The sequence below is a fragment of the Enhydra lutris genome, unplaced genomic scaffold, assembly GCF_002288905.1.
Source record: "Enhydra lutris kenyoni isolate GAN:26980312 unplaced genomic scaffold, ASM228890v2 scaffoldscaffold21, whole genome shotgun sequence".
NCBI lineage: Eukaryota > Metazoa > Chordata > Mammalia > Carnivora > Mustelidae > Enhydra > Enhydra lutris.
In genome coordinates, this window is record NW_019154105.1 from 57,863,298 (window position 1) to 57,888,812 (window position 25,515).

The 25,515-nt window shown below is 40.1% G+C and overlaps 1 protein-coding gene across 6 annotated transcripts in view; it reads left to right on the forward strand.

Annotated features, from left to right (window-relative positions):
- Positions 1-770: 770 nt before the first annotated feature.
- The window catches only part of LOC111148966 (F-box and leucine rich repeat protein 5), a 60,014-nt gene continuing 35,269 nt past the window's right edge, over positions 771-25,515 (forward strand). For 3 of the 6 annotated variants that reach the window (XM_022505811.1, XM_022505812.1, XM_022505813.1), the window contains exons 1-2: positions 14,085-14,255; positions 22,912-23,127. In XM_022505811.1, the coding sequence (XP_022361519.1) occupies positions 14,172-14,255; positions 22,912-23,127 (300 nt within the window). In that variant the 5' untranslated portion in view covers positions 14,085-14,171. Of the gene's footprint in view, positions 949-14,084; positions 14,256-15,493; positions 15,637-22,911; positions 23,128-25,515 lie in introns of those variants that run through there. The other 3 variants (XM_022505817.1, XM_022505815.1, XM_022505816.1) reach the window with 3 other exon arrangements.

Consider the following 25,515-nt stretch of genomic DNA (forward strand, 5'->3'; position numbering starts at 1 on the left):
CTAAATGGTTTTTGTTTGTTTGTTTTTTTAAAGATTTTTATTTATTTGACAGAGAGAGATCACAAGTAGGCAGAGAAACAGGCAGAGAGAGGGGGAAGCAGGCTCCCGGCTGAGCAGAGAGCCCGATGTGGGCCTGATCCCTGGACTCTGGGATCATGACCTGAGCCGAAGGCAGAGGCTTAACCCACTCAGCCACCCAGGCGCCCTGTTTGTTTGTTTTATCCAAAATGTGTTTATTGGGATAGTTTCTCATCTTGATTCAGGGCTTTTAGTGCTCCATCCTTCTGTAAGCCTTTCTTTCCTCTTGTAGGCTGCCAAAGGACAGTGGAACAACCAACACACAAAACTACCATTTATGCATGGTTAAAAACCATGGTGATTTTGTAGCATCCTGGGCTCTTTCATGTCCATGAAATAGGAGGTGGGGCTCTGCACCAGGTGCTTCTTCTTGTTCTTCCTCTTCTCTGCTGGGGAGTGAAAGAAGGAGGTCCTTCTCGAGGGTCATGTTCTCATGGGGAGGTCGTCACCACCAGGTAGTCTTTTTTTTTTTTTAGATTTTATTTATTTGACAGAGATCACAAGTAGGCAGAAAGGCAGGCAGAGAGAGAGGAGGAAGCAGGCTCCCCGCTGAGCAGAGAGCCCGATGCAGGGCTCAATCGCAGGACCCCGGGATCACGACTTGAGCCGAAGGCAAGAGACCCCAACCCACCGAGCCACCCAGGTGCCCCACCAGGCAAAAAGAGTGTGTCAACAGGAACTTGAGGCAATTCTGTCCGCAGTGGGCCACAAGAAGAGTGAATCAGCTTCCTCTTGCTTCAGCGGAAGGGTTTGGCATACAGTCATGAACACTTCACTTGTGACCCAGATTCCTTTGGAGGGAGTCCTTTGGAGAACATAGATGTACATATACTGTAGTCAGAGTTCTGGCAACAGCCAAATGCCTCTTAGGTGAGAGCTCGTGTATTTGGTTTTTTCCTTAAAGGCCAGAATTTCTGTGTAATTTGGATTGAGGGCCAGAGAGTCTTATCCTAAATTTCTGTTCCTTTCCTCAGATAAACTTTAGCTCTTCTCAAGTGGCATAAAAATCACTTTTATTACATTTAAAAACATTTACTATGATTTTCGTATGAACAAATCTCCATGCTAGGCAGAGGAAAATGGGAAACAGCTGTAGCTTAGAGCATATACCGTGAGCATTCCCTGTGGGCACTCTGGGACTCAGGTAATATTAAACACACCTAGAAGACTGGTAGGATGTCCCCGCAAAAAGTTTTGACAAATTTGCTGAATAACTTAAGCAAGGCAGATCATCTGAAGGGAAAAAGAAATGAGTTGGATGAGTACTAAAACTACTGTTGGAGTGAAGGAGGGATTCTGAATATGATATACCTCAAATTTGTCCTGGCTCAGACCCCTGAGAGTGTATCTGGTCCCCAGGGAACTAGAGGCAACCCTACTTCAAAAGTATTTCACAAGGAAGAAGGCACCTAAGTTCATGATGACCATTGGAATACAGGATTCAGAGGAAGAATGGGAGATACACAGTGGCTCATTTGTCATGTGGGGTAGCAGTTTAGCTACAATGGGAGAGAATCTGCTACTGAGCATGTGGGAGACATTCCTGGGGAGTCAGGAGCATTTGCAGTATGGCAGATTTTGCTGAAGCTACAGGTCCTGTACTTGCTAGAGGAGCAATGAATCATTAAGATTAATATATTAATGATATCTTGACCTCATTTGTACCTGTGGGCTCTTGGGGCCTGGGATATATAGTTATATAAGGATGAACAAAAGTGTCCCTACTTTGACAGAGGGCCCACTTTAGTGAGGAAACAGACACATTCATATCAATGAAAATAAAATGCAATGTATTCGCCATTGTAAATGAAATACTGCACTGGATGCCTTATTGAACAGCACATAGGAGTATATGGGTCCTATTCTGTAGAAATTGGGATGCCATTACACGTTTTAACTAAGGCAGAGTCATTTAGCTTATCTATGTTTTAGAAATACTTCTGACTGGTCTGGTAGAAGGATTGAATGAGAAGAAGCTAAAATCAAGGAGACTTCGTTCAATCAGGTCAATTGGGCCTAAGTTAGGTGTATTAGAATGACTGGAGAAGAGGGGGTGCATCAGAGATGTTTAAGAGGACTACGTATCTTATTAGATATTGAAGTTATGGAGAGTAAGAGCTTTTAAAATAACTCAAAAATCTTTAGAGGCAGTATTTCCTTTTTAAAAAAATTTTGTAAGAAATTTCTACACCCAACGTGAGGTTTGAACCCAACCAAAAGATCAAGAGTCATGTGCTCCAGCCCCTGAGCCTATGAGGCACCCCTCGAGGCAGTATTATGTACACTAAAAGATACAGGGTCTGGGACTATTCTGCCTAGGTCTGAGTCATGACACTGATGTTCCAGGACTGCCTTGGGCAAATTGTGCATCCCGTCCATCTCTGTTCTTTCATCTGTAAAATGGGGATGATAATAGTACCCACACTTCATACAGTCATTCTGTGTGAATAAATATAATTTAATATAAAAGAAGCCCTTAGGAGAGTGCCTGGTACCCAGGTTTAGTGTACTATCATTATTCTAGCTAGGGTAGGTAACTGGATGAGCATCAGTAAAAGTCACTGAAATGAAAATACAGACTGGCAAACTCAGAGGACAGAGAAAATGGTGAGTTCATTCTTGGACGTACCGAATCTAGAGTTTCTGACTCATGGTAGTCACATACTGTTTGTTGAATATTAATAGAAATGAGCAGGTTTTTCCTTTTAAAAGTGCTTTGATCATATACGAGATACTGTCATAAGCTCTATACATGTATAATCTCAATTCTCACACAGTCCCTGTCAGATAGGTAGTATTATTTCCATTTTAGTTTATTTAGCAGAATAATGAACAGGTTTGCAGCTTAACAATATTAACAAAGGCCTCATTTCCCGAAAGTAAAAGAAGTTCTGATTTACTCTGCTGGTGGTGAGTAAGTAGACTAGTTGAGATTTGAACTCAGACACTCTGATTCCAAAGCTGGTGTACTGAATCACTACGATGGCTTGAACCATTTTGAAACCTTTGACCCCTAGTGTCTCTCTCTCTCTCTCTTTCTCCTTTAAGATTTTATTTATTTATGGGATGCCTGGGTGCCTCAATTGGTTGAGCATCTGCCTTGGGCTCGGGTCATGATTTGGGATTGAGTCCCATATCAGGCTCCCTGCTCAGTGGGGAACTTACTTCTCCCTCTCCCTCTGCCATTCCTTCTGCTTGTACTCTCTCTGTCTATCAAATAAATAAAGTATTTAAAAAAAAAAGATTTTATTTATTCATTTATTTGAAGCAAGGGGTGGGGAGTGGGTAGGAGCAGAGGGAGATGGAGAAAGAGAATCTTAAGCAAACTGTGCTGAGTGTGTAGCCCAGGGGCTCGACCTCACAACCGTGAGATCATGACCTCAGCCAAAATCAAGAGTTGGGTACTCAACTGACCAAGCTACCCAGGTAACCCCCCTTCCCTGAATCTCTTAATACTAGAGTCTATTAAGAAATGGCATCCTATTTTATAAAGTGTTGGATGTTTAATAATAAGAATATCTGTAATTTATTCTATGGCTATTATGGGTCAGGCATTACACATATATTGTCTTCAATTCTTCACAATACCCCATCACTGTGTTATAATAGGTACTTTATTTTATTTTATTTTTTTAAAAAATATTTTATTTATTCATTTGACAGAGAGAGAGAGATCACAAGTAGGCAGAGAGGCAGGGGGAAGCAGGCTCCCTGCTGAGCAGAGAGCCCGACGTGGGGCTCGATCCCAGGACCCTGAGATCATGACCCGAGCCAAAGGCAGTGGCTTAACCCACTGAGCCACCCAGGTGCCCCTATAATAGGTATTTTAAAGCAGTGGAAACTAAGGCTCAGAGATGTCCAAAAACTTGCCAAGAGTTGCATAACTACTGAGAGGAGAGGAGAGATTTGAGCTCAGGTCTATTTATTCCCAAAGTCTGTACTATTATCTTCCAAATTTAGCTACATTACATTTAATATATCATGTCACATTTTGCAAGTGACACCATGAATTCCATGAATTATACAACCATGTTGTCAAGTTCAAAAAACCGTTTTAATTATGGAAGCATAATAACTGGAATAGTATTTTTCAAATTTCAGTTACATAAGAATCATATACAGAGCCTGAGACTTTACCCCCAAATGTATCGAATCAAATGTTCAAAGGTTGAGTCTTAGAAATCAGATCTTTAAAAGGACCTGATATGGTTCTAATGAAGGTTCTCCAAGGACCATGTTTTGAGGAATGTTGCAAGGATGGGGTTGGTTCAGGTACTCTTGGCATCTGAGCTCTCTAGGTGAAATCTTTTTATTTTTTGGAAAAAATTTTTTTTAAAGATTTTATTTATTTCTTTGTCAGGGAGAGAGAGAGCACACACAAGCAAGGGGAACTGTAGGCAGAGGGAGAAGCAGGATCTGCTCTGAGTAAGTAGCCTGATGTGGAACTTGATTCCAGGACCCTGGGATTGTGACCTGAGCCAAAGGTAGATGCTTAACCAACTGAGCCACCCAGGTGTCCCTGGGTAAAATCTTATGGCACTTTTATTGCCAGTACCATAGCTTATTACCTCTAAGTTATTATTTCAGATCTTCTATTGTTAATTTAGCTGATTGCAAGCACTTAGCTAAGAAACTTGAAGCCATGTGTGCTCTGCCTCATGTTCTGTCAATATATTATTTCCCACTCCCTCCGTGCCTTTTTCACGGATGAAACTCCCAGCAAAGCTGTATGGAAGAACTTGCACTTCACAGAAAATTAACTATGATAGCTGTGTAAGAGGAAGAGCATTGCAGCATGGTGAAAACATCAGACCTGGCTTCGAGTCCTACTTCTGCCCCTTTGAGCTTTGGTTCCAGTAATATTGGTTTGGCAGAACCTACTTCACAATGTCGTGAGAGAATGGGGTGCCTGGTGTAGAGTTAAGATCTCAATAATTGGTGGCTATCATCAATGCTTAATACACCCTTGTGTTTAGAGAGGAAGACCGTAGAAGTACTATGCTGTATGCAAAGAGAGGGTTATCATTTCTTCTGAACTGGTTCACTTAGAGGTTGGCAAGATTAAGTGCATGTAAATCTGTAATTGTGAATGGAACTAATCACAATAAAATGCATCGCACGTAAACTAATTACAGTTAGACTAGTTACACAAAGAAAATAATGGTTGGGTAAAGGTCAACTAACTCTGATAGACTTATCTGGGTGGTTGGTGATTGATTTCCCATAATAGGTAAGCAGTTGTCTGGGAGAGTCCTTTTTGCATGTGTTGGAGATTATATGTATTAATTACTTATCCCCCCTTATCACTCTCAAAATTGTCCCAGAAAGGGACATGCCCAAGGTCCCATGGGTAGGTAGGCAGTGACAGAGGTAAAATTAGAACTTTGGTCTATGTTTTATGTATTAACCAGGCCATTAAAAACCAAAAAAGCTATTAGTTAATGGGAAGCAGAGGTGTGTATGACCTGTTTCTTTCTGCTGTCAGCATTTAAAAATTTACCAGGAGTTGCCTTATATAACTCCAGATACTGTGTTTTGAGTTTATGAGGGTTTTAAAAAACGTCAGCGGTAGGAGGAAGAAAACAGAACCAGTACTTCCATAAATCCCCCCCACACCCGTGGGGATTAAGCAATTGCCTGCCAGATTTCATCATTACAATAAATGTAAGCCTGACAATTTACAGGAAGCTTATCGGTCCTTTCCATTCCAGAAACTTGTGATGCTTTTCCTCACTACATGGTACAAACAGCTGAATCAAATTGTCTTTAAGAGTAGCCACCTTTCCCTCAGGCTATATATACTGCACCATCCTGTTCCATGCAAGTTAGCCCATAATAGGGCCTTTGATTGAAAGTCAAGCAGTTGGTGCTGACTTGGCAATATTTACTGAGAACAAAATAAGTGACACATAGGTATGTTTAAGAAATGGAAGGCTCTTGTCTGTTTGGAATTTTTGCAAAGAAACATTATGAACCATTATACACATTATATGTCCATATTTATAATGAAGCAAAATCTGGTCTTAGCATATCTGAACTACTAATCTTCAAAAGGTAACCTAAGGACTGAGACCATTCTGTATTTGGACACCTATAGTTTATGGTGTAGCCCGTATTCTTTGCGTGGTTACTTTTGGCTTCAGTTCAGAGATTGAGAGCACATATTAGTCATTTAGTTTGTTGACATAAACTAATGACAAAGTTGTCTTTTGGTGTAGGGTTAAGTGCATGTTCTGGGATGAGTAAGACATAGATTTATATCCCTGATTTTCCACTAACTGGCTCTATGACCTTGGACAAGTCAATAACTGTCTAAACATAATTTCCCTTTTCTGCCAAGTGAGAAAAAAAAATAAAACCTTCCACATATAGTAGTTTTAAGGATTAGACATGATAATTCATTGAAGAATTTATAGTGCCTAGTACATAGAAAGACCTTAATACATTTTAATTACTGCTTTCTTCTCTTTCCATCTATATATTTTTCTTTCCTTTATTCCTTCCCCTACTCTGTTTTTCCTAATTTTTATTTCTATCAATTTGTTTCTTTTTTCTTTTATGCTTCTTCCTTTTCTCAGTTCTTCTGTTATCCTATGCCTTTGTACAAGTCCAAGCAATTCTTTTTCTCATATATGAGACCCCTATCTCTAGGGGAGACAGGGCCACCCCTTGAAAAAGGGAACAATAAGTTGTGTCTGTATTCCAGTCTGATGCCCTATTCTTTTAGTCAAGAATGGGAAGCATGTGTTCCAAAAATGCAAACTTGAAGTTCTGGAAAGGGATACTGAGGCTCACTGTGGACACAATGGGCCAATGAACAGGAAAATGCCCAATGTGGCAGATATTCCCCAACTCAATCCCCTTCTGCGCCCCCCACCCCTGAATTTCTAAGACTTTAAAAAATTTATTTATTTATTTATTTATTTGTCAGAGAGAGAGAGAGAGGGATTGAGAGAGCAGAAGTGGTCTTCCTTACTGAGCAAGGACGCCTGATGTGTGACTCAGTCCCAGGACCCTGAGATCATGACCTGAGCTGAAGGCAGATACTTAAACATCTGAGTCACCCATGCATCCCCAAAATTTCTAAGACTTTTGAAAGATCTGGCAGCAGCCCTGGAACCCTGGCTGGCTCCGGAGGCCCTGCCCAGGTGAGGCGGGTCCTATGTGTGTGTAGTGCAGGAAGTGCCATAGGGGCTTGGTGGTCAAAGGAGTAGAACCCAGCTAGAACTCACTGGAATGGCTTTCTCGGGACCAGCGGGGAAGCCCCATGTCAGAAGAATAGGACTGTGAGGAGGAAATATAGGCCAAGTTCTCCAGGCACAGTTACAGCAAGCATCCTTGTGTTCTCTCTGTGGGGTGGGATGGACCTCAGACACTGGATATAGCTCTGTCATTATGGATCTTATGGTGATTAATGTTAATTAAACCGAAATCTTTAGAACAAAAGAAAACCCAATTTTGTTTTTGTTTTTCTTTTCTTTCTTTCTTTTTTTTAAACATTATTTATTTATGTATTTATTTGACAGAGAGAGAGAGAGAGAGAGTGAACACAAGCAGAGGAAGCAGCAGAGGGAAAGGGAGAAGCAGGCTCTCCACTGAGCACAGAGTCCCACGTGGAGCTCCATCCCAGGATCCTGGGATCATGACCTGAGCTGAAGGCAGATGCTTAACCAAGTGAGCCACCCAGGCATCTCTAATTTTGTTTTTCTTTCTTTTCTTTTCCTTTTTTTTTTTTTTAAGATTTTATTTATTTATTTGACAGAGAGAGACAGTGAGAGAGGGAATACAAGCAGGGAAGTGGGAGAGGGAGAAGAAGGCCTCCTGCTGAGCAGGGAGCCCATTGTGGGGCTCGATCCCAGGATGCTGGGATCATGACCTGAGCCGAAGGCAGATGTCCAATGATTGAGCCACCCAGGTGCCCCATATTTTGTTTTTTACATACAAAGTTAGGGGAAATTTTTTGCTAAAATTTTATTATTTATTTATTTTTGGAATTTATTATTTGAGAGAATGCACACGCAGGGGGAAGGGCAGAGGGAAAGGGAGAGAGAGAATCTTAAGCAGTCTCAATGCCCATCTCATAGCTCCATCCTCAAGCTCATGACTCTGAGATTGTGACCTCAGTGGAAATTAAGAGTGGGGTGCTTAACCCACTGACCCACTCAGATGCTCCCTTTTAGCACCTTTTATTTTTTATTTTTTAAAGATTGTATTTATTTGATAGAGGGAGAGAGAGCATGAGAAGGGAGAAGCAGACTCCCCAGGGAGCTGGGAGCCTGTTGTGGGACTCGATCCCAGAACTCCAGGATCATGACCTGAGCTGAAGGCAGTGGCTTAACCAACTGAGCCACTCAGGCATCCCCTTTTAGCACCTTTTAAATGTATTTATAAAATACAATTATCAGATTATAATGTGTCCATTTCTGTATTTCTGGCATTAAAAGTAAAGCATGTTCATTTAAAACATCAGAAAGAATAGAAAAAATGCAAAAGAGGGAGGGAATCACCTATAATTCTTATCACTCAGAAGAGACTTATTAAGATTTTTCCTCATTTACTTCCTATCCTTCATATGCATTTTATAAACATGGTGTGGATTATACTGTAAGCACAATTTTGATCCTACTCTTTTCAACTAACATTGTACCAGACCCATTTCTCTGTGTCATTAGAACACTGTCCCTTCCCTCAAAGATGCTTCCAGTCCTATGGGAAAGATGATTGTGGACCAAAGGGCAGTGTACAAAGAGAAACCAGAGGTAAAGCAGATGTATAAAACAGGTTAGATAAAAGTTTTAAGATAAATATAAAATGGCTCTGTGCAATTAGCACTGTTGCTATTGATTATTTAAAATCAAACATTTTTAATAGTATTTTTAAAGATTTAAAATTTATTGCCTAAATTCTTTTAAAAATTCTTATTAATAATTTTTTATAACTAAGAGCAATAGGTGAATGTAGTAAAATATTAAAACTGTACCAAAGGGTACATATTTAAAAAGTATTTAACTGCTTCCCATCCCAGAATCCCTGCTTACAAATTTCTATTTTTATCCTAGAAACATACTTTTTCTTTTTCAACACAAAAGAAATCATATTTAACAAAATGTTCTCTACATTGTTTTTTTTTTAACTTAGAAAATCTTGTTTTCGTTCTGTATCAACAAACATAGATATATCTTGTGCTTTTTAAACAGATGTATATTTGCCCATTGAATGAATGTGCTATAGTTTATTTATCTGATATCCAGTATCCTACCAAGGGACATCTAGTTGTTTCCAGTTTTTTGTTTGTTTGTTTTCTTGTCATTAGACAAGAAGTTTTGTTATATCTTTTTTTTTTAAAGATTTTTAAAATTTATTTATGTGACAGACAAAGATCACAAGTAGGCAGAGAGGCAGGCAGAGAGAGAGAGGAGGAAGCAGGCTCCCCACTGGGCAGAAAGCCCGATGTGGGGCTCGATCCCAGGACCCTGAGATCATGACCTGAGCCGAAGGCAGAGGCTTTAACCCACTGAGCCACCCAGGTGCCCCAGTTTTGTTATATCTTTGTGACAAACTTTTCTTTCCATAGTGTTACAGGTTGCATTTTGTTCCCCTAAAACTTGTATGTTGAAGCCGTAACCCTCAGTACCTCAGAATGTGGCTATAGTTGGAGGTAGGCCTTTCTAAGAGATAAATTACATGAAGTGGTTATAGTGGGCCCTAATCCAATGTGACTGGTGTCCTTACACAAAAAGTAGATTAGGACATAGGCATAGAGGAAAGGCCCTGTGAGAACATGTGAGAAGGTAGCCATATGCAAGCCCATGAGGGAGGCCTCAGAGGATATCGAACATGCTGACACCTCAATGTTGGACTTTCAGAACGGTGAGAAAATAAATTTCTGTTGTATAAACTGTCCAGTCTGTGGTATTTTGTTATGGTGGCCCTAGCAAACTAATACGCACAGTGACTCATCTATAATTATATAGTGAACACGAATGGGGAATTAGCATTCACTATTTAAATTAAAAAAAGAAAGTGAGGGTTTGGGGCAAACTGAAGGTCTATATATATTTCATTTTTTGGAGGCTGTTTACATATAAGGTATCCTAAAGGAAAATGAAAATAAAGAAAGAAAGAAAATTAGCATCTGAGATTGCATTTCAAGTCTGGCTATCCTGTCTTTAACAATGCCCTCATGCCTACTGAAACCTGTACTCCTTGATCAGCCTAGCCTGCTGCAGCAAAATGTTGATTGGCTATTTTGACTGACAGTGAGGATGAATTTTGATACTGAGTTAAGAAGGGGATTCCAACTGTTTTTGCAACAGCAACATTCTTTCATTGCTTGTTTTCACAGCTCACCCCCTATTGGGGAAAGTGCTGTGTCACTCACATAAACAGAGTTAAATGCCTTAGAATTGACTTTCCTTGACCACTAATCCTTTCCAGGGCCCTCAAAACTAGGGTTGGAAAATACTAGTGAAGAGGATTAATGTCATATTTTTAGGTCACCACGGAATGATTTGGCATCTTTTTTTCCCCCTGTGGCATGCAGTTTTTCAGAGAGAATGAGAGCAGAAAGAAGTAACCGAAGATACACCAGGCACCATATGATGTGGATTTTGATTGCTCTGTTCACCTGCCTGTCCAGTCTCCCTGTGGTAGCTGATAGCTAGGTGGTCTGTTAGAACTTCTCTGTCATATATGAGAAGAAATCATAGACAGGTGAGTAAAGACAACCTTGGCCTCAGTAACAGTTCCTGATTGGCTGAGTTGCAGCAACCTATAATGATACTCCACTGATCAATGCCTTTCTGGGGCTAAAGTTTAATGTAAATCATTTGTTCTGGATATTGCAGATAAGTAATTGCTACATTACTCAGCATATGGAGCTAATGTTAACAGCTTCCTTCAGAGGGAAGAATGACCCACAGGACTTATTTTTTATCACTTTATTTCTTTCATTTTGTCATCTAAAACAAATTCCCTGAGATGGCCAGAGTCCAAAGGGGCTGTTATTACTGTTTAGCTGACTACACAGCTTCAAATTCTAGGTTACAGCAAAACTGTCTGGATGGATTTTTTTTTTTTTATTGTTGTGAAACACTTATTTAATGTGCTTCTTCTGGAGGTAATAGGTGAACAACACAGACACAAATAAGTATTGGGAAATAGAACATGGTGTATTGAAAGTTAAAATGAGGAAATTGCAGAATACACAGAACTTTCCTCATTCCTTCTTTTTTTTTTGTTTTTTTAAAGATTTTTATTTTTAAGTAATCTCTATACCCAACATGGGGCTCGAACCTTATAACCCCAAGATCGACCGTTGCATGCTCCACCAACTGAGCCAGCCAGGTACCCCTATTTCTTTTTTTATTCAATAGATATTGAGTCGCGGGGCACCTGGGGGTCTCAGTCCTTAAGAGTCTGCCTTTGGCTCAGGTCATGATCCCAGGGTTCTGGGATCGAGCCCTACATTGGGCTCAAATAGATATTGAGTACGAACTGTATGACAGGCATTGTTCTAAGTGCTGAGCATAAAACAAGGTGCATGTTCTCATGGAACTCATTTCTTCATATAACTGGTTCACCTGAGGTCTGATTCTACATTTTGAGACAGCTGGAGTGAAAGATCACAATGAATTAAAGAAATAGAGCAGAAATAAGAAAATGTCTTCTGGGGGATAATAAAAAACATAGAAGTAAAGCCCTAGTGAAAGAGCAGAGTTTAAAAGAAAGAAGAGAAAGGGGAAGAGGATGACAGAGATTAATATATATTCTATTACTTAAGTGTTAAATACTATTTCATTTCTTTTTTTTTTTTAAAAGATTTTTATTTATTTATTTATTTGGCAGAGAGAGCGTACAAACGGGGGAGCAGCAGGCAGAGGCAGAGTGAGAAGCAGGCTTCCCCACTGAGCAGGGAGCTCGATACCAGGCTCGACCCCAGGACCAAGCTGAAGGCAGATGCCCAACCAACTGAGCCACCCATGCGTCCCTGTTTCTTTAGGACAGATGGCATAAACCACATCTCTCTATGCCACACAACTAATACAGTGCCTGGGAGGGTAATACTGGACCTAGATTCATATGGCCAGATTATTCTGTTACTAATCTGTGGGATGCTAGGCAATTACCAGAATGTCTTCAAGACTTAGTTTCCTATAGAGCTACCTCACAAAGTTGTTTCATTTAATAATAACAGCTTACAGGTAGTACTTACTATGTGCCAGGTGCTAATATAAGCAGTTCAAATATATCAACGCTCTTAATTCGTGTAACAGTGCCATAAGGAGGTATTTGTTTTAGCTCAGACTGCTATAATGAAGATATCACAGACTGGATGAAACAACATAAGTTTATTTCTCATGGTTCTGGAAGTTGGAAATCAAAATCAGGGTGCCAGGATGGTGAGCCCTCTTCAGGCTTGCAGACTGACGATTTCTCCTCCCATCAAGCAGTGAAGGGGAGCAAGCTCTAGGGACTCTTAGAAGGGCAAGAATCCATCAAGAGGGCTTTAGAAGGGCAACAATCCATCATGACTTCATCTAATCCTGATTACCTTCCAAAGGCACACTCCTTTTACCCGCACATGGTGAAGCAAGGGGGTTTCAACAAATGATTCTGAGGACACAAGCATTTAGTCCATAGCGGTTTCGTCCCCATTTTCTAAATGAGTTAGCTGAGGAACAAAGACTTCATGCCGCTTATTCAAAGTCCTACAAGCAATAGCGGGCAAAACCAGTAATTTAACTTCATCTCCAGTCTGTGCATTAGAAATAAACAGATGCACTCTACTACAAGGCTCTTTCTCACCTTCTACTCCACCATTTCTTGAATATTCATGAAATCCCTATGTAGTCACGGAACTATGATAGGTAATAGGGATATAAAGAGTGAACAGAACGTATTTGGTTCTTGCCTTTCTGCAGTTTATAGTTATTAAGCAAATAACCAAACACTTCCAGGTTCTTAGCCTTTCCTGTTTTCTCCCATTTTTCTTGGACTCCCTTAGTCCTCCAGGCAACCAATTGAGAGTTGATCATGATCAGTAAAACTGGTAACAGGGTCTCCCTAGGTCTCTTCGACGGCTAGGGCAGGGGGAAATTGACCTGTGGGCAGGGACTGACCTTTTTCCTAGCAGTGACCTTGCTCATCTCCTTTCTTGGTGAGTCTCAGCTTAAAATGGAAGTATGTGTATCAAGTTTCTTTCTCGCCCTTCTGTGATAATTCGCCCTTTCCCCCCACCATCCAAGGCCTTTCTGACATCCCAGACCAGGTGTTCCTGTGCTTGAGGTACATTCTTGCCTCCTTGATCTCCAGGGCACATTTTTCCTTCCTTCCTTGGAAGCTCCAGAATTTCACGCTGCCCTCCCCTCTGGCCTGCCCTGGAGGAGATGGTGCCTCGCTCCCAGACCCAGCTTCGGTGCTCCCCCGAGAACAGAAGGGCGGCCATTGTCTGGTCTGCTCACGCGGCAGGGTTTCTCTGTGGGTGCTGAGTTCTCAGAGCCTCAGTCCTGGTCCACCCATTCCCGGAGCCTTTGACCAGTGGGCAGGCAGGTCAAGCCCGCCACTCAGGAGTGGCAGGGGTGCAAAGGGCGGCCAAGGAGGGCCCGGTGGGGCACAGAAGAGCCACATGGGCAATGGGCGTCACTGCCCGCGGCGCCCAGACTAAGGTCCTGGCCTGAGCTCGGCCATTGTGCTCGGCTGCCTCGGCCTCAAGGCCTAGTGGGCGTAGCGGCAGCGCTGAGAGCGCCCCCAAAGCGACAGCCCATCCCTTCAGATAATGTGTTTGATGTTGTGAAACAAATAGGGTAAAGACTTGGTTTCTTTCCTCGGCAAGCGAAGGGACCAAGGAACGAAAAAAGCGGAGGAGGTGGGTGAGAGCGCGAGCCGCCGCCGCGAGCCTGGTCACGTGGCCCTCAGGGACCGCATGGCGGCGGCCCGCGCGTCCCCGCGTCCCGGCTGGCTGAGTAGGCCGGGCGCGCGCGCCGACGGGGCGGGCGCATGCGCAGGGGGGCGCGCCGCCTCTGCCCCGCGGCGAGGGTGTCTATGGAGAGGCGGCGGCCGCGGCTGCTGAGGCAGAGGCTGAGGCAGTGGCGATGGCGCCCTTCCCCGAAGAAGTGGACGTCTTCACCGCCCCACACTGGCGGATGAAGCAGCTGGTGGGGCTCTACTGCGACAAGGTAACGGTGTGCAGAGCCTCTTGCTCCGGGCAGCGCGGGCCAAGAGGAGGAGCGGGCCGGTCCCTGGGCGGCCTGGCCTGCGCCGCGCCCGCAGTCCCCGGGGCCGCGGCGCACGGATTGCTGCCTGCGCAGCTGTCAGCGCCGCGCTCGCTCCCCGCATCTTCTCCGGGGAGCCCGCTTCCCGACCCGGCAGGCGGCCTCGGACGTGCCCTCGGGGGCCGCGGCGCGGCTCCTGCCCGGCTGCGTGCCCCTGGCGGAGGGCCGGGTTCCCTGCGGCCGCGCTGGGCCTCCGGCCCCTGCCCCCGCCCACTCAGGGAGAGGACCTCCTTGGCGCCCCACCGACCTTCGGGGACCCCGGGCCGGCCACCTGCGCTGGGCTTCCTATCCGCTTGGGCAGACCGTTTCTGCAGCTGTCCCCCGCCTGCCCCAGCAGCACCGCCCCTCATCCGGCTCCCGGCCCGTCTGGGGGCTCTCGAGTCTCTTTGCAAACACCCATCCATCCTCGGAACCTCTAGCTTATTTCCTGCCTCAATGGACAGCTTCTCTCAGCCCTGCTCATTTTACGCCCCAGCTTTTCACTGGCTTGATTGGAAAGAAAACCCAGGTTTCTCGGTCTAGGGACTGCAGAAGCTTCACTTTTCGTTTATGGTTATCTTTTTCCTCGCAACTTTTATTGTCCTGGAGCATTTACCCGGTGTAGATTTTGTTACAAGACCGCCGTTCTCTTTTGGAATTCTTACCGTGGGCTCGAATACAAGGGACCTCGGAAAAAGTTAGGTTTAACTGTGAGAACCTTTTTGGAGTGTTAATTGGTGCAGCGTTAACTGAAAAAGGACTTTTCTGGAGATGGTGCAGGACCTTTTTAGTGATTTTAAAACAGTATTAAGCGTCCACATTTTTACCAGTTTTACGTTGGGGGGAAGTCCACATATATCCTGAAAACTTCAGGCCGTCCTGTCTCGTGTAGAAATGAACCAAATAAAAAGCATTTAAACAACTATTGTTTAAGTATAGAAGTCAGCTCTGATGAATTTTCAGAAATTACATAGCATTAAGCGGAACCACTGTTGAGAGAAAAGAGGGGTTCTTAGAGCTCAGGGTAGTTGGAGGGTGCTCACAGGGTTCCATGCTAGGCCACATTCAAAACCAACACTTTAAAACGCATTCACTACCATCTTTTCCTCCCTCCATTTTGAAAATTAAAAAATACCTGGTTCAGATATACAGGTTTAAACAGGACAGTCCAGGACAGTGATTCTCAACCTTCGTTGCTGATCAGAATCATCATAAAGGCTGTTAAAAATCCCAGTGCCCAGACCACTGAAAATCAGCCTCTCTCAGGGTAGGACCCAGGCATCAGCTGTAATTTAAAGCTCCTAAGGTGAGTCCAGTGTGCAGCCAAGGGTGAGAACCATTTATCCCGGAGAAGCATAAGGAATGGGCAAGCCATAGCTTAAGCTCTGTAACTGTAAATTTTTTTTGAGATAGATTGCTATAGTGTTACTTCCTCTGGCTTTTGAACTTAGTTATTCTGACAGTATTCATTAATTGCAGGAAATTAAAAAATGGGAGATTTATTACTTTCTCAAAATTGGAAAGGGAAAGTTAGTGAGGACTAATGGAATAGGAGGTCGTCTCTGCAGTTTAGCCTGGAGAGCACCTGAAATTGTTATGGAAATTTTTGTGCATGTGTACACTTTGCTAGGGAGTCTGTGGCTTTCATCAAATGATTGTGACTCTTCCATAGTAGTTAAGAGTCACCATTTTACTTAGTTATGTGATAGATTAACCAGCCTCATACGGTGCCATTTTTTTTTTAACAGATTCTTTTTTTTTTTTAAAAGATTTTATTTATTTATTTGACAGACGGAGATCACAAGTAGGCTGAGAGACAGGCAGAGAGAGAGAGGTGGAAGCAGGCTCCCCACTGAGCAGAGAGCCCGATGCGGGGCTCGATCCCAGGACCCTGGAATTATGACCTGAGCCGAAGGCAGAGGCTTTAACCCACTGAGCCACCCAGGCGCCCCCATACGGTGCCATTTTAAAAAAAAACAATACCTCAGTCAAATAAGATTCTTTTCAGTAAATGTTTCCTCTTGAAGTATTTAAGAAAGCAGTTTCAATTTGACATAGCCTAAGTCAAAATAACCATTAATTCTTAATTATATATAGTTAATGAGCTTGCTGTGTATCTTCATCAAGGAAATTAAAAGTCCCGATTTTCCAAACTGTGGATCAGAGACCAAGGTGATTTAGGGGGGAAAAAGTGTATAGGAATTCTACATCAAGATTTCTTCTTGATACTGATAGCTAGTGGAAATCTCTCCTAGGATGTCCTTTGGGAGCTACAGTGGAGAAATAAGTGTTTAATGCTGGCCGAGTAATCTCAAAGGACTATTTTTGTATTCATTTGTCATCTGAAGTTTTGCCTTCACCATCATTTGGTTTGTAAAGACCATGGATATTCAATCCAAATAGCCTACAGTAGAACTTTATAAAATGAGAACTAGTTTTTGTACTCAAACTAAAAAAGATACAAGGTATGTTATTTCACTGTATTCTAAATGTTAATTCGGAATGTCAAGTAATTGTAAAGTGGTCAGTTTTATTTCCAGTATCAGACTTTTCAGGTACAATATATTTTAGAAGCATCCATGTATTTACTAGCATCAGCTCAATCATTTGTATGCTCAGACTAGTTTACGTAGAATAATTTATTCTTGTAGGACATTTTAAATATTGCTGTGTAATACCTAATTTAATCCTTTGCTCTTGGATTTCCTCTTATATTTATATAATGTTTTATGGAAAGATTTTCCCCTGTTATCCAGACAATAGTCCTTTGAGGTAGGTAAAGGAGGGGGTGTTTCTGTTTAATAGCTGGGAAGTCGTAGGCTTAGGTTAGCTAGACCCAGTTTACAAAAGCAGTTAGTTACAGATTCAGACGGAAACCCAAGTCAGGATCTTGATTTCCAGTTTAATTTTCTTGTATGAAACCAGAGTAGTTTCTGAAAAATTTTTTTGGTTAAAAGTCAGTTACGAAATCTTTTTCTAATTCATTGACCTTCCAAATTGGGATGATTTTAGTGAACATTTCATTGGATGACGTCTTTTTTCCAGTTTACTCCGATTCTTCAGTGTTTCCTCTAGTCCTCAAAATTCTTCCAGTAAGTGTGGAGTCCCTACTGTCTGTTGGCCCTGTGTTGTGTCTGCCAGCATTGGTGGTGCGATGTGGGGAATTTACAGTCTTACAATTGTTCTAAGGTGGAAATCCAAATGCAGTATAGTAGGAGCAGAGAGGGAAGTGTACAGTTAACTGTATATTAAAATGTCAGGAGTGGTCTTAAGATTTCCTTCAGCTGAGTTCTGAGAATAAAAAGTAAGTGGTGATTTTAAGGATGTGTATAATACAGAGATTCCTAGACTTACCTATAAGCCAGTTATAAAATTTTTGAAGTGGTGGAGGCTGTTATAGAGTGCCTAAGTTTTTCAGATAGTGATATTAAAAGTGCCATTTGGTTATCATTTTATAAATAAGGGACATTTTTATGACAGAAGTCCTAGGAAGGAAATAAGCTCGTAATAATTGGGATAGATTATTTTTTAAAATTGAGTGGGTATAGCTTTATGAAGAATTTAGTTTTCCTTTTTTTCTCTTTCTACGTACCTATAAAAACTCTAGTTGACTGGAATTGGGAAGACTGGTTTAGAGACAATATTGAATGGAGAACTAGGAGAGGAAGGAGAAGGGAATTTAATGAGTTCTTACTACAGGCTTACGTTATTTCTTTGAATCCTCACAGGAGCCCCATGAGACAAATATTACCCATCATTCAAAGATGAGGAAACAGACTTAGTTATTATGTAACTTCCCAATTCAACTAGTGATTAGGAGAGCCTGAATTTTAATTATAGGATTCCCCCACTTCTGAAGCCCTTGTTTTTTAGTATTACCTTACTAGTTCTGTTACTTACTATTTGTTATATGATTTTATTCGAAACATTTCACGTGTAGGCCATAGTTTTTTTTTATCTGTATAGACCAGATAGTTTTGACCAATAGTTAATTGAGGTTTCTTTATTGGATATAAGTTTCCCTTGATTGAATCAAAACATTGTTTGGCTCAGTAGCTGAAAAGTAAAATTTATTTGGGATAATAGTGTTTGGGTTTTTGTTGTACTATTTTTCATATCTATTTTTAAACTTACTTTAGTCTTTAAGTCACACAATTTTTTGAGGCACTTTGAAGCCAGGTTGTAAGATTCTAGGTTGTGGAGTGAGACAGAAAGTTAGTTATAAATTTTTTTTTAAAATACAGGAGATATCATGTCACTGGTTGTTACTGTTTGTTATGTGTGTCTTGTTCTATATAGGTTCATTTTTGAGTTTGCCAAGCATCAGAGTATACAAGTTTGTAGGTCATTTAGTGCCCAGAACTTGTATATCCTCCTGTAGGGCAATGTTTTTCATAGTGTGTCCTTTAATCCATTAGTGGGTCATGAAATCAATTTTGTGGGTCAGAAACAGCATTTAAAAAAGGGAAGGCAGCTATGCTCACCACTATACCACCAACGCCGATAGAAACAGCATTTAAAAAATGAAATGGAAGAGTAAATATTAGAGTACATCACAGGGTAGAGAGGAAAATAGTGTTTCCTGAAATTTGTTTGAAGTATCTGTGATGTGTGTGTCTAGGTTGCACTGTATTTCAGACTAAAGGTCATAGTTAAACGTGTTTGAAAAACATTTCTTTAGAGTAGCATTTCTCAACCACAGCACAATTGACATTTTGGGCTAGATGATTTTTTTTGTGGCCGCTGTCCTGTGCAATGTAGGATGTTTAGCTGGATCCCTGGCTTTTACCCACTAGATGTCAGTATCACTTCTGCAGTGGTATCAACCAAAAATGTCCTTGCCCATTAGTTCCTAGAGGGTGGGGGGGGGGTGCAGAACCGTCCCTTGGTGAGAATATTGCTTGAGGGCAAGTATTCTTTCTGACAGTTTACTCTGTTGGATGTGGAAGGATAGCTTTATGATTGGGACTAATATCGTATCTTGTGGAAAGAACGTAAGTTTTAGAGCTCTAGAGATTTGATCTTTGTTTTGTTGTCTACTGGTTGTATGGTTTTGGGCAAGTTATTTTTTCTCAGCCTCATCTCTTCATCTGTGAAATGGGAATTTTTATACCTGCGTAATCTTAAAATACTTAGTATAGTACATAGTGTGTCATAGACTTGAGTATGTCACAGATATTAATGTCTAGGTTTATTTTTGTGTCACTCAAATTTGTATGTTTGAATAACTTTGTAGAGGCAAACAACATTTTAAAAATTCATATAAACAAATTTTTAAAATGTTAAATTGCATGTGCTCTGGTTATCTTTTAGCTGCTAAATTTACTGACTTTTAGGTACCAGGTTGAAACAGTTGCTCATTTAAAGTGGAAATATAGTGATTTGTGTGGTATAAGGACTTTTTTTTTTTTAAATTTTATTTATTTGAGAGAGAGCATAAGCAGCGGGGAGGGACAGAGGGAGAGGGAGCGGCAGACTCCTGCTTAGCAGGGAGCATAATGCAGAACTCCATCACAGGACCCTGGGATCATGATCTAAGCTGAAGGCAGACGCTTAACCGACTAAGCCACCCAGATGTCCCAGTATAAGGACTTTTTTTTTTTTTTTAAGATTTTTATTTATTTATTTGACAAGGAGAAAGAGAGAGAGTGTGCGTGCAAGTAGGGGTGGCAGCAGAGGGAGAAGCAGGCTTCCTGCTGAGCAGGGAGCTCTATGTGGAGTTCCATTCCAAGACCCTGAGATCATGACGTGAGCAGAAGGCAGATGCTTAACCGACTGAGCCACCCAGGACTTCTAATGATAGTTTCATATGGGCTAACTATATAAATAACAGAAAAACCCAAGTAGGGCTTAATACAGGTTAGATTTTGTATTCTTTAGATATATTATTAAATTATTACAAGAACCCTGTGAGGTATTTAATATTTTTAACCATATTTTACACATGGAAGAAACTGAGGTACAGAGCAATTTAGTGACTTGCTGACAGAGATGGATTTGTACCTAAGTAATCTGGCTCCAGAGTCAGCACTTTTAGCCACTAAGCTGGATTGACTAAGAATAATGTAGAGTTCTCTTATACATCTTACTGGGTTCTCAATCTATAGTATGAGCCTCGTCTTTATCTTAGCTTGTTATTAAATCTGAAGATTTTGTAACAGTCCAATGAGAATGTATGCAGAATTTCCTGCATGTCTTTTAAAATGTTAAGTCATATGAGGGTTTTAATTTATTTTTTTGCTATGCTTTGGTTTTTGTTTTTTAAAAATTATATAGCTAATATCATGTTTTCTTTAGATTAATCTCTTATTTCTACTAAGATTTATTTTTAATTAAAATTTTAATTTTGAGATTAGCCTCTAGTAACTTTTATGTGGTCTTGTGTAGCATTTCTTAGGATAAAATCTACAACATTGGTTTAAAGAAATCCATCCTGCCTGCTGTTTTTGTATGGCTCAGGAGTAAGAATGATTTTTACAATTTTAAATAGTTGGAGAAAATCAGAAGAATAATATATTTTAATATGTGAAAATTACATGAAATTCACATTTCTCTGTCCTTAGATAGTGTTTTGTTGGGACATAGCCACACTCATTCGTAGACTGCTTTTATGCTACCGCAGCTAAATTGCTGCAGACAGTATGCTCTGTAGAACTTGAAATATTTACTCTCAGGCCCTTTACGGAAAAAGTTGTCAGCCCTTGTTCTAGATAATTTACTTACTTACTGTGGCTACTGCTCCTTGTGTTACTTCCCTTCACTAGAATGTAAGCTTCCTAAAGGCAGCAATTTTGCTCACTGATGTATTTATCCTGAGTACCAGAAGCAATGCCCAGCTCATAATAGTTGCTCATTAAACATTTGAATAGAGTAAACAATGCATGAATTTATAAAAATGAATGATTAATTTTCAAAATGGTGAGAGCTATGCTTATTGAGCACCAATTCATTTTAATTTCACAGCAACCATGTAAACTACAGATGTTGTTGTTCTCATTTAAACACCAAGAAGAAAAACTAAGACATTGAAGGAGGAAAGTAACCCAGGATTACAGAGCTAAGTAAATGATAGAACTGGGATCTGCTCTGGAGTCCTACAAATGACTTTTAATACCTAATCCATAGTGCATTTTCCAGAAGATATTTAGTTAATTCTGCTATGTATAGTGGAATAGTTCGGCTTTAGGAGTTTTCCGTCTTTTCTGATGCTTTGTCATAAGCCTGCTACTCCTGCCTGAGACCAGGCAATTAAGGCAGCTTAGCGTCTACTCCATTTTAAGGAATACTGGATCAGACTTGACAAACCCAAGACTAGAAGTGTGGTGTTAGTAGCTTTTTGCCCTCCATTCACAGTCTGTGTTTTTATTGTAATCAGATTTTGCCTCTTAAAATGACTTTAAAAACAAATATTTATTTATTTGACAGACAGAGATCACAAGTAGTCAGAGAGGCAGGCAGAGAGAGAGGAGGATGCAGGCTCACTGTTGAGCAGAGGGCTCGATGTGGGGCTCGATCCCAGGGCCCTGAGACCATGACCCGAGCCAAAGGCAGAGGCTTTAACCCACTGAGCCACCCAGGTGCCCCTTAAAATGACTTTTGAAACTGGAGTTGAGTTGATAACAGTAGAAGGTAGATTTAATATGGCAATGGAGGTAATGGAGGATTTGAATATTATTTTGAGCTTTAATTTGAATCAGGTTTCTTGATAAGATGTATGCATTTAAACATGAGAATTTAATTTGCCATTAAATGTAAAAAATTAAAATTACATACAAATAGTCATTTTCTTTGGTTGAACAGTAGAATTAAAGAATATGACAGTGTATACATTTCTTTGTATTTTCATTGATTTGTATTTTCATTGATTTGTAGCTTTCCTTCAGTCCTTTTGCTAGGTTTGAACGTTATACTATTACAGTGCCTCTACCTCAGAAAAGTATGTGATTTCTTATATAAGCTGCCAAGTGTTTATGCCATTTTTCTTAAGATAAAAACCCCCAAAACTAGTTCCCCTGAAATTGTCTAGTAATATTCTAATAGCTCAACACTTTATAATTATTTCTGTAACAGATCAGACCCCTTTTGATATTAAAGTTTAAACAAACTATGAGAGTATTTTAAAATTTTTACATTGTAAAAGTAATATAATACATAAAGAATATTTGAACAAAGACAAAAACACTTACATGTTATCCTAACACAACTGTTTTAGAATTTCATACAACTTTATAGAGTGTGTGTATTTTTAGTATGTATATAGAGTAATGGAATTTTAGGTTTAGAGGGAGTTGGTCTAATCCCTTTTGTTTAAAGAAATTATGTGATATATTGGTGTACCATCATTTACCTGTACCATCAAGCCCTTCAGAATATAAATCAGTATCTTCCTGACCTAGTGTACTTTTTATTATACTTTTATAATTTGTTAATTTATGAATTTCTCTTATTTGTACTTGAACCAAGTGTAAGAGAGGTATTCTGCTATGTATTCCTAAAACTAAATAGGAATGCATTTGAGTATTTTTTATAGGTGCATATTTACATATACTTACTATGCTTTTCTTCTTAAATTTTTATTCAGCTTTCTAAAACGAACTTTTCCAACAACAATGATTTCCGTGCTCTTCTGCAGTCTCTGTATGCTACTTTTAAGGAGTTCAAAATGCATGAGCAGATCGAAAATGAGTACATTATTGGTTTGCTTCAACAACGCAGCCAGACCATTTATAATGTACATTCTGACAATAAACTCTCTGAGATGCTTAGTCTCTTTGAAAAGGGACTGAAGAATGTTAAGGTGAGTTACAAAAATGGGTATTTATCACAGTTTGTGTCATTTGCTGGTATGTCAGCAAAAAGTGTTAGCATTTTATAGTAAACGATGTTATGTTATAGAAAATATTCTGACACTTGTTAAAAGACCATAAGGAAGACTTTATTCAAGGGATTACTACATTGAGGTTTTGCAGTAGGGGTGAGAGATTGGACTCTCAACTCTGAATATATCAAGGAAAGCTGGGGATTTATAGCCAAGGAGCAGAGTGGGGGTTCAGGAAAATTACTAAGATAAGCGTCAAGGCTAGGGAGAATCTTGCTAGACTGACTAAAGAGGGTTTTTGCTGAAGGCAGACCAGGCTGATAAGATATTGAGGGTGGATAGATACTGACGATGATAAGATGCCTAGGGTAGAGGGATTTTTGCTAAACTGACTCAGAATGACTTTAGCTAAAACTGGACTAAGTGGGCCAAGGACAGAGCTTACTGTTGAGGCCTAGTTGAGAAGGGGGCTCAGAGGAGTCTGTCTCAGGTTGATGAGAATCTTTGTCAGTTACCTCCTCATTACCATATATAAAATTTTATAGTGAGTGCTCTTCCCCAATCTTAAAGTTGTTTTTGTAAGTCGAAATTTTAATTACCATAGAATTTTTACTTTCTGGTAACATTTGTTCAACTCTTAAAGCTATAATAAATGTAGTTATTGGTGACTAAAGGTGAGATTATTACTAGAGTGGATACTTTTATAAATTTTATTTATTGAAAAATTGAATGTTAGTGATAATGTTTATTTCCTTTCCATGTTTTAGGGTGCAGGGATTGTTAAACAGGACAATTTTTAATTGTATAACATAAAATTAGCCATATTTGAGTATAGTTTAGGATAATGATATAAAAAGACTTTCCTTTCAATTATATTTACATATTATAGAAATCTGAAATTTGATCTTCATTTACAGCTCCCTTCTGGCTTGGTGAAGCATAGACTTAAGTTGTAACTGTGTCAAACCCCACACACTTTTCACTTACAGATTTATATTCTAGAAAGACTTTTCTGCAGCAAGGAGGAGAATGGGTTGAAGGAAAAGACAGGACTGAGGCAGGAAGACCATTCTCAAAATTATTGAAATAGTGTCAGGAAGAAGACACATTAGTAACTGCTTGGTGGGAAAGTGGGCGATTGGGTAAGGGTAGAGTACTGGGTAGTGATGGAAGAGAAATTTACTTTTTATTGAATACTTCTTTGTACTTTTTCAGTTTTATATCATGTTCATATATTACCTGTTCAATAAAATGATTAAGATCTGAACTAAAGTAATGGCTTAGTGGAGATAGAAGGAGGGGGACATGAGAATTATGTAGGATATATAATTGGTAGCATGTAGGGCATGCATATAAAGGGGAAGGGAAAGGAGAAAGAGGAAGAAAGAATGAGAATTGAGCCTAAAATTCTAGGGAATATAGAAAAGGCTTGGGGAATAAAAAGATTCATTTTGGACATGTTGGATTTGAACTGCTTGTGCAGTCCAGGTGGGTATTTGTTAACAGGAGGAGGTGTAGATGGGTTTCAGAGTGAGAAGAGTAATTTGATTTGGAAAAGCAAATTTGATCATTCTTAGCAGGTGAAGTGGAACTGGAAGCCACTTGGGATGCTTAGGGAAAATGTATAAAATCTTCAGAGAATAGGACTTTGGATGAAGTATTGGGAAGCAGTTGAATAAATTAGTAAATAAAGGAGGAGACTCAGCAGGGATACAATATTCCTATATTTTAAAAGTTTCATTATTTTGTAAAATTCCACGTGTTTTAACTTGAGAGGGCTGATGTAGAAGTGATAGCTGTTATACAGGGAGGAGATGGGATCTTAGTTCATCTGAGAAAACCTTTTAGCTTTTGTCCAGATCTAGACTGATTTACTTCAAGATGTCTTAAGCCTCTTACCTAGAGGTATGTTTGATACCTGACCTTTTGAAGTAGACATGGTCTTCCATTAGCATAAATATCTGCTATCCGCATAACAGATGTTGTGGATTGTGTATTGGACGGTACATTGGATGAGTATGAAGGTACTCTGGTGATCGAGTCCACTAAGCTCTTGGAGACTGCTCAGACATAGGTTAAGAAAAATGAAACACAGAAATTATATAAATGTATACATTAGAAATTAATAGAAGTTTTGAGCAAATAGTTGCTATTTTTAGACTTTTTATAACATTTTAAAGAAGTATTAGATCACATTACTAAAAATTCAGGGTTCCTTTGCAAGATATTTTAAGGACATCTTTTATGCTACAAAAAATACAGAGACCACTTTGCTGTTCTTCAGTCTATTTTTTCCCTGAGGTTTTATGTTGCACCTTCCTAGGATCAGTACAGTATAAATAATGAAGCAACATTTTTATAGAATAT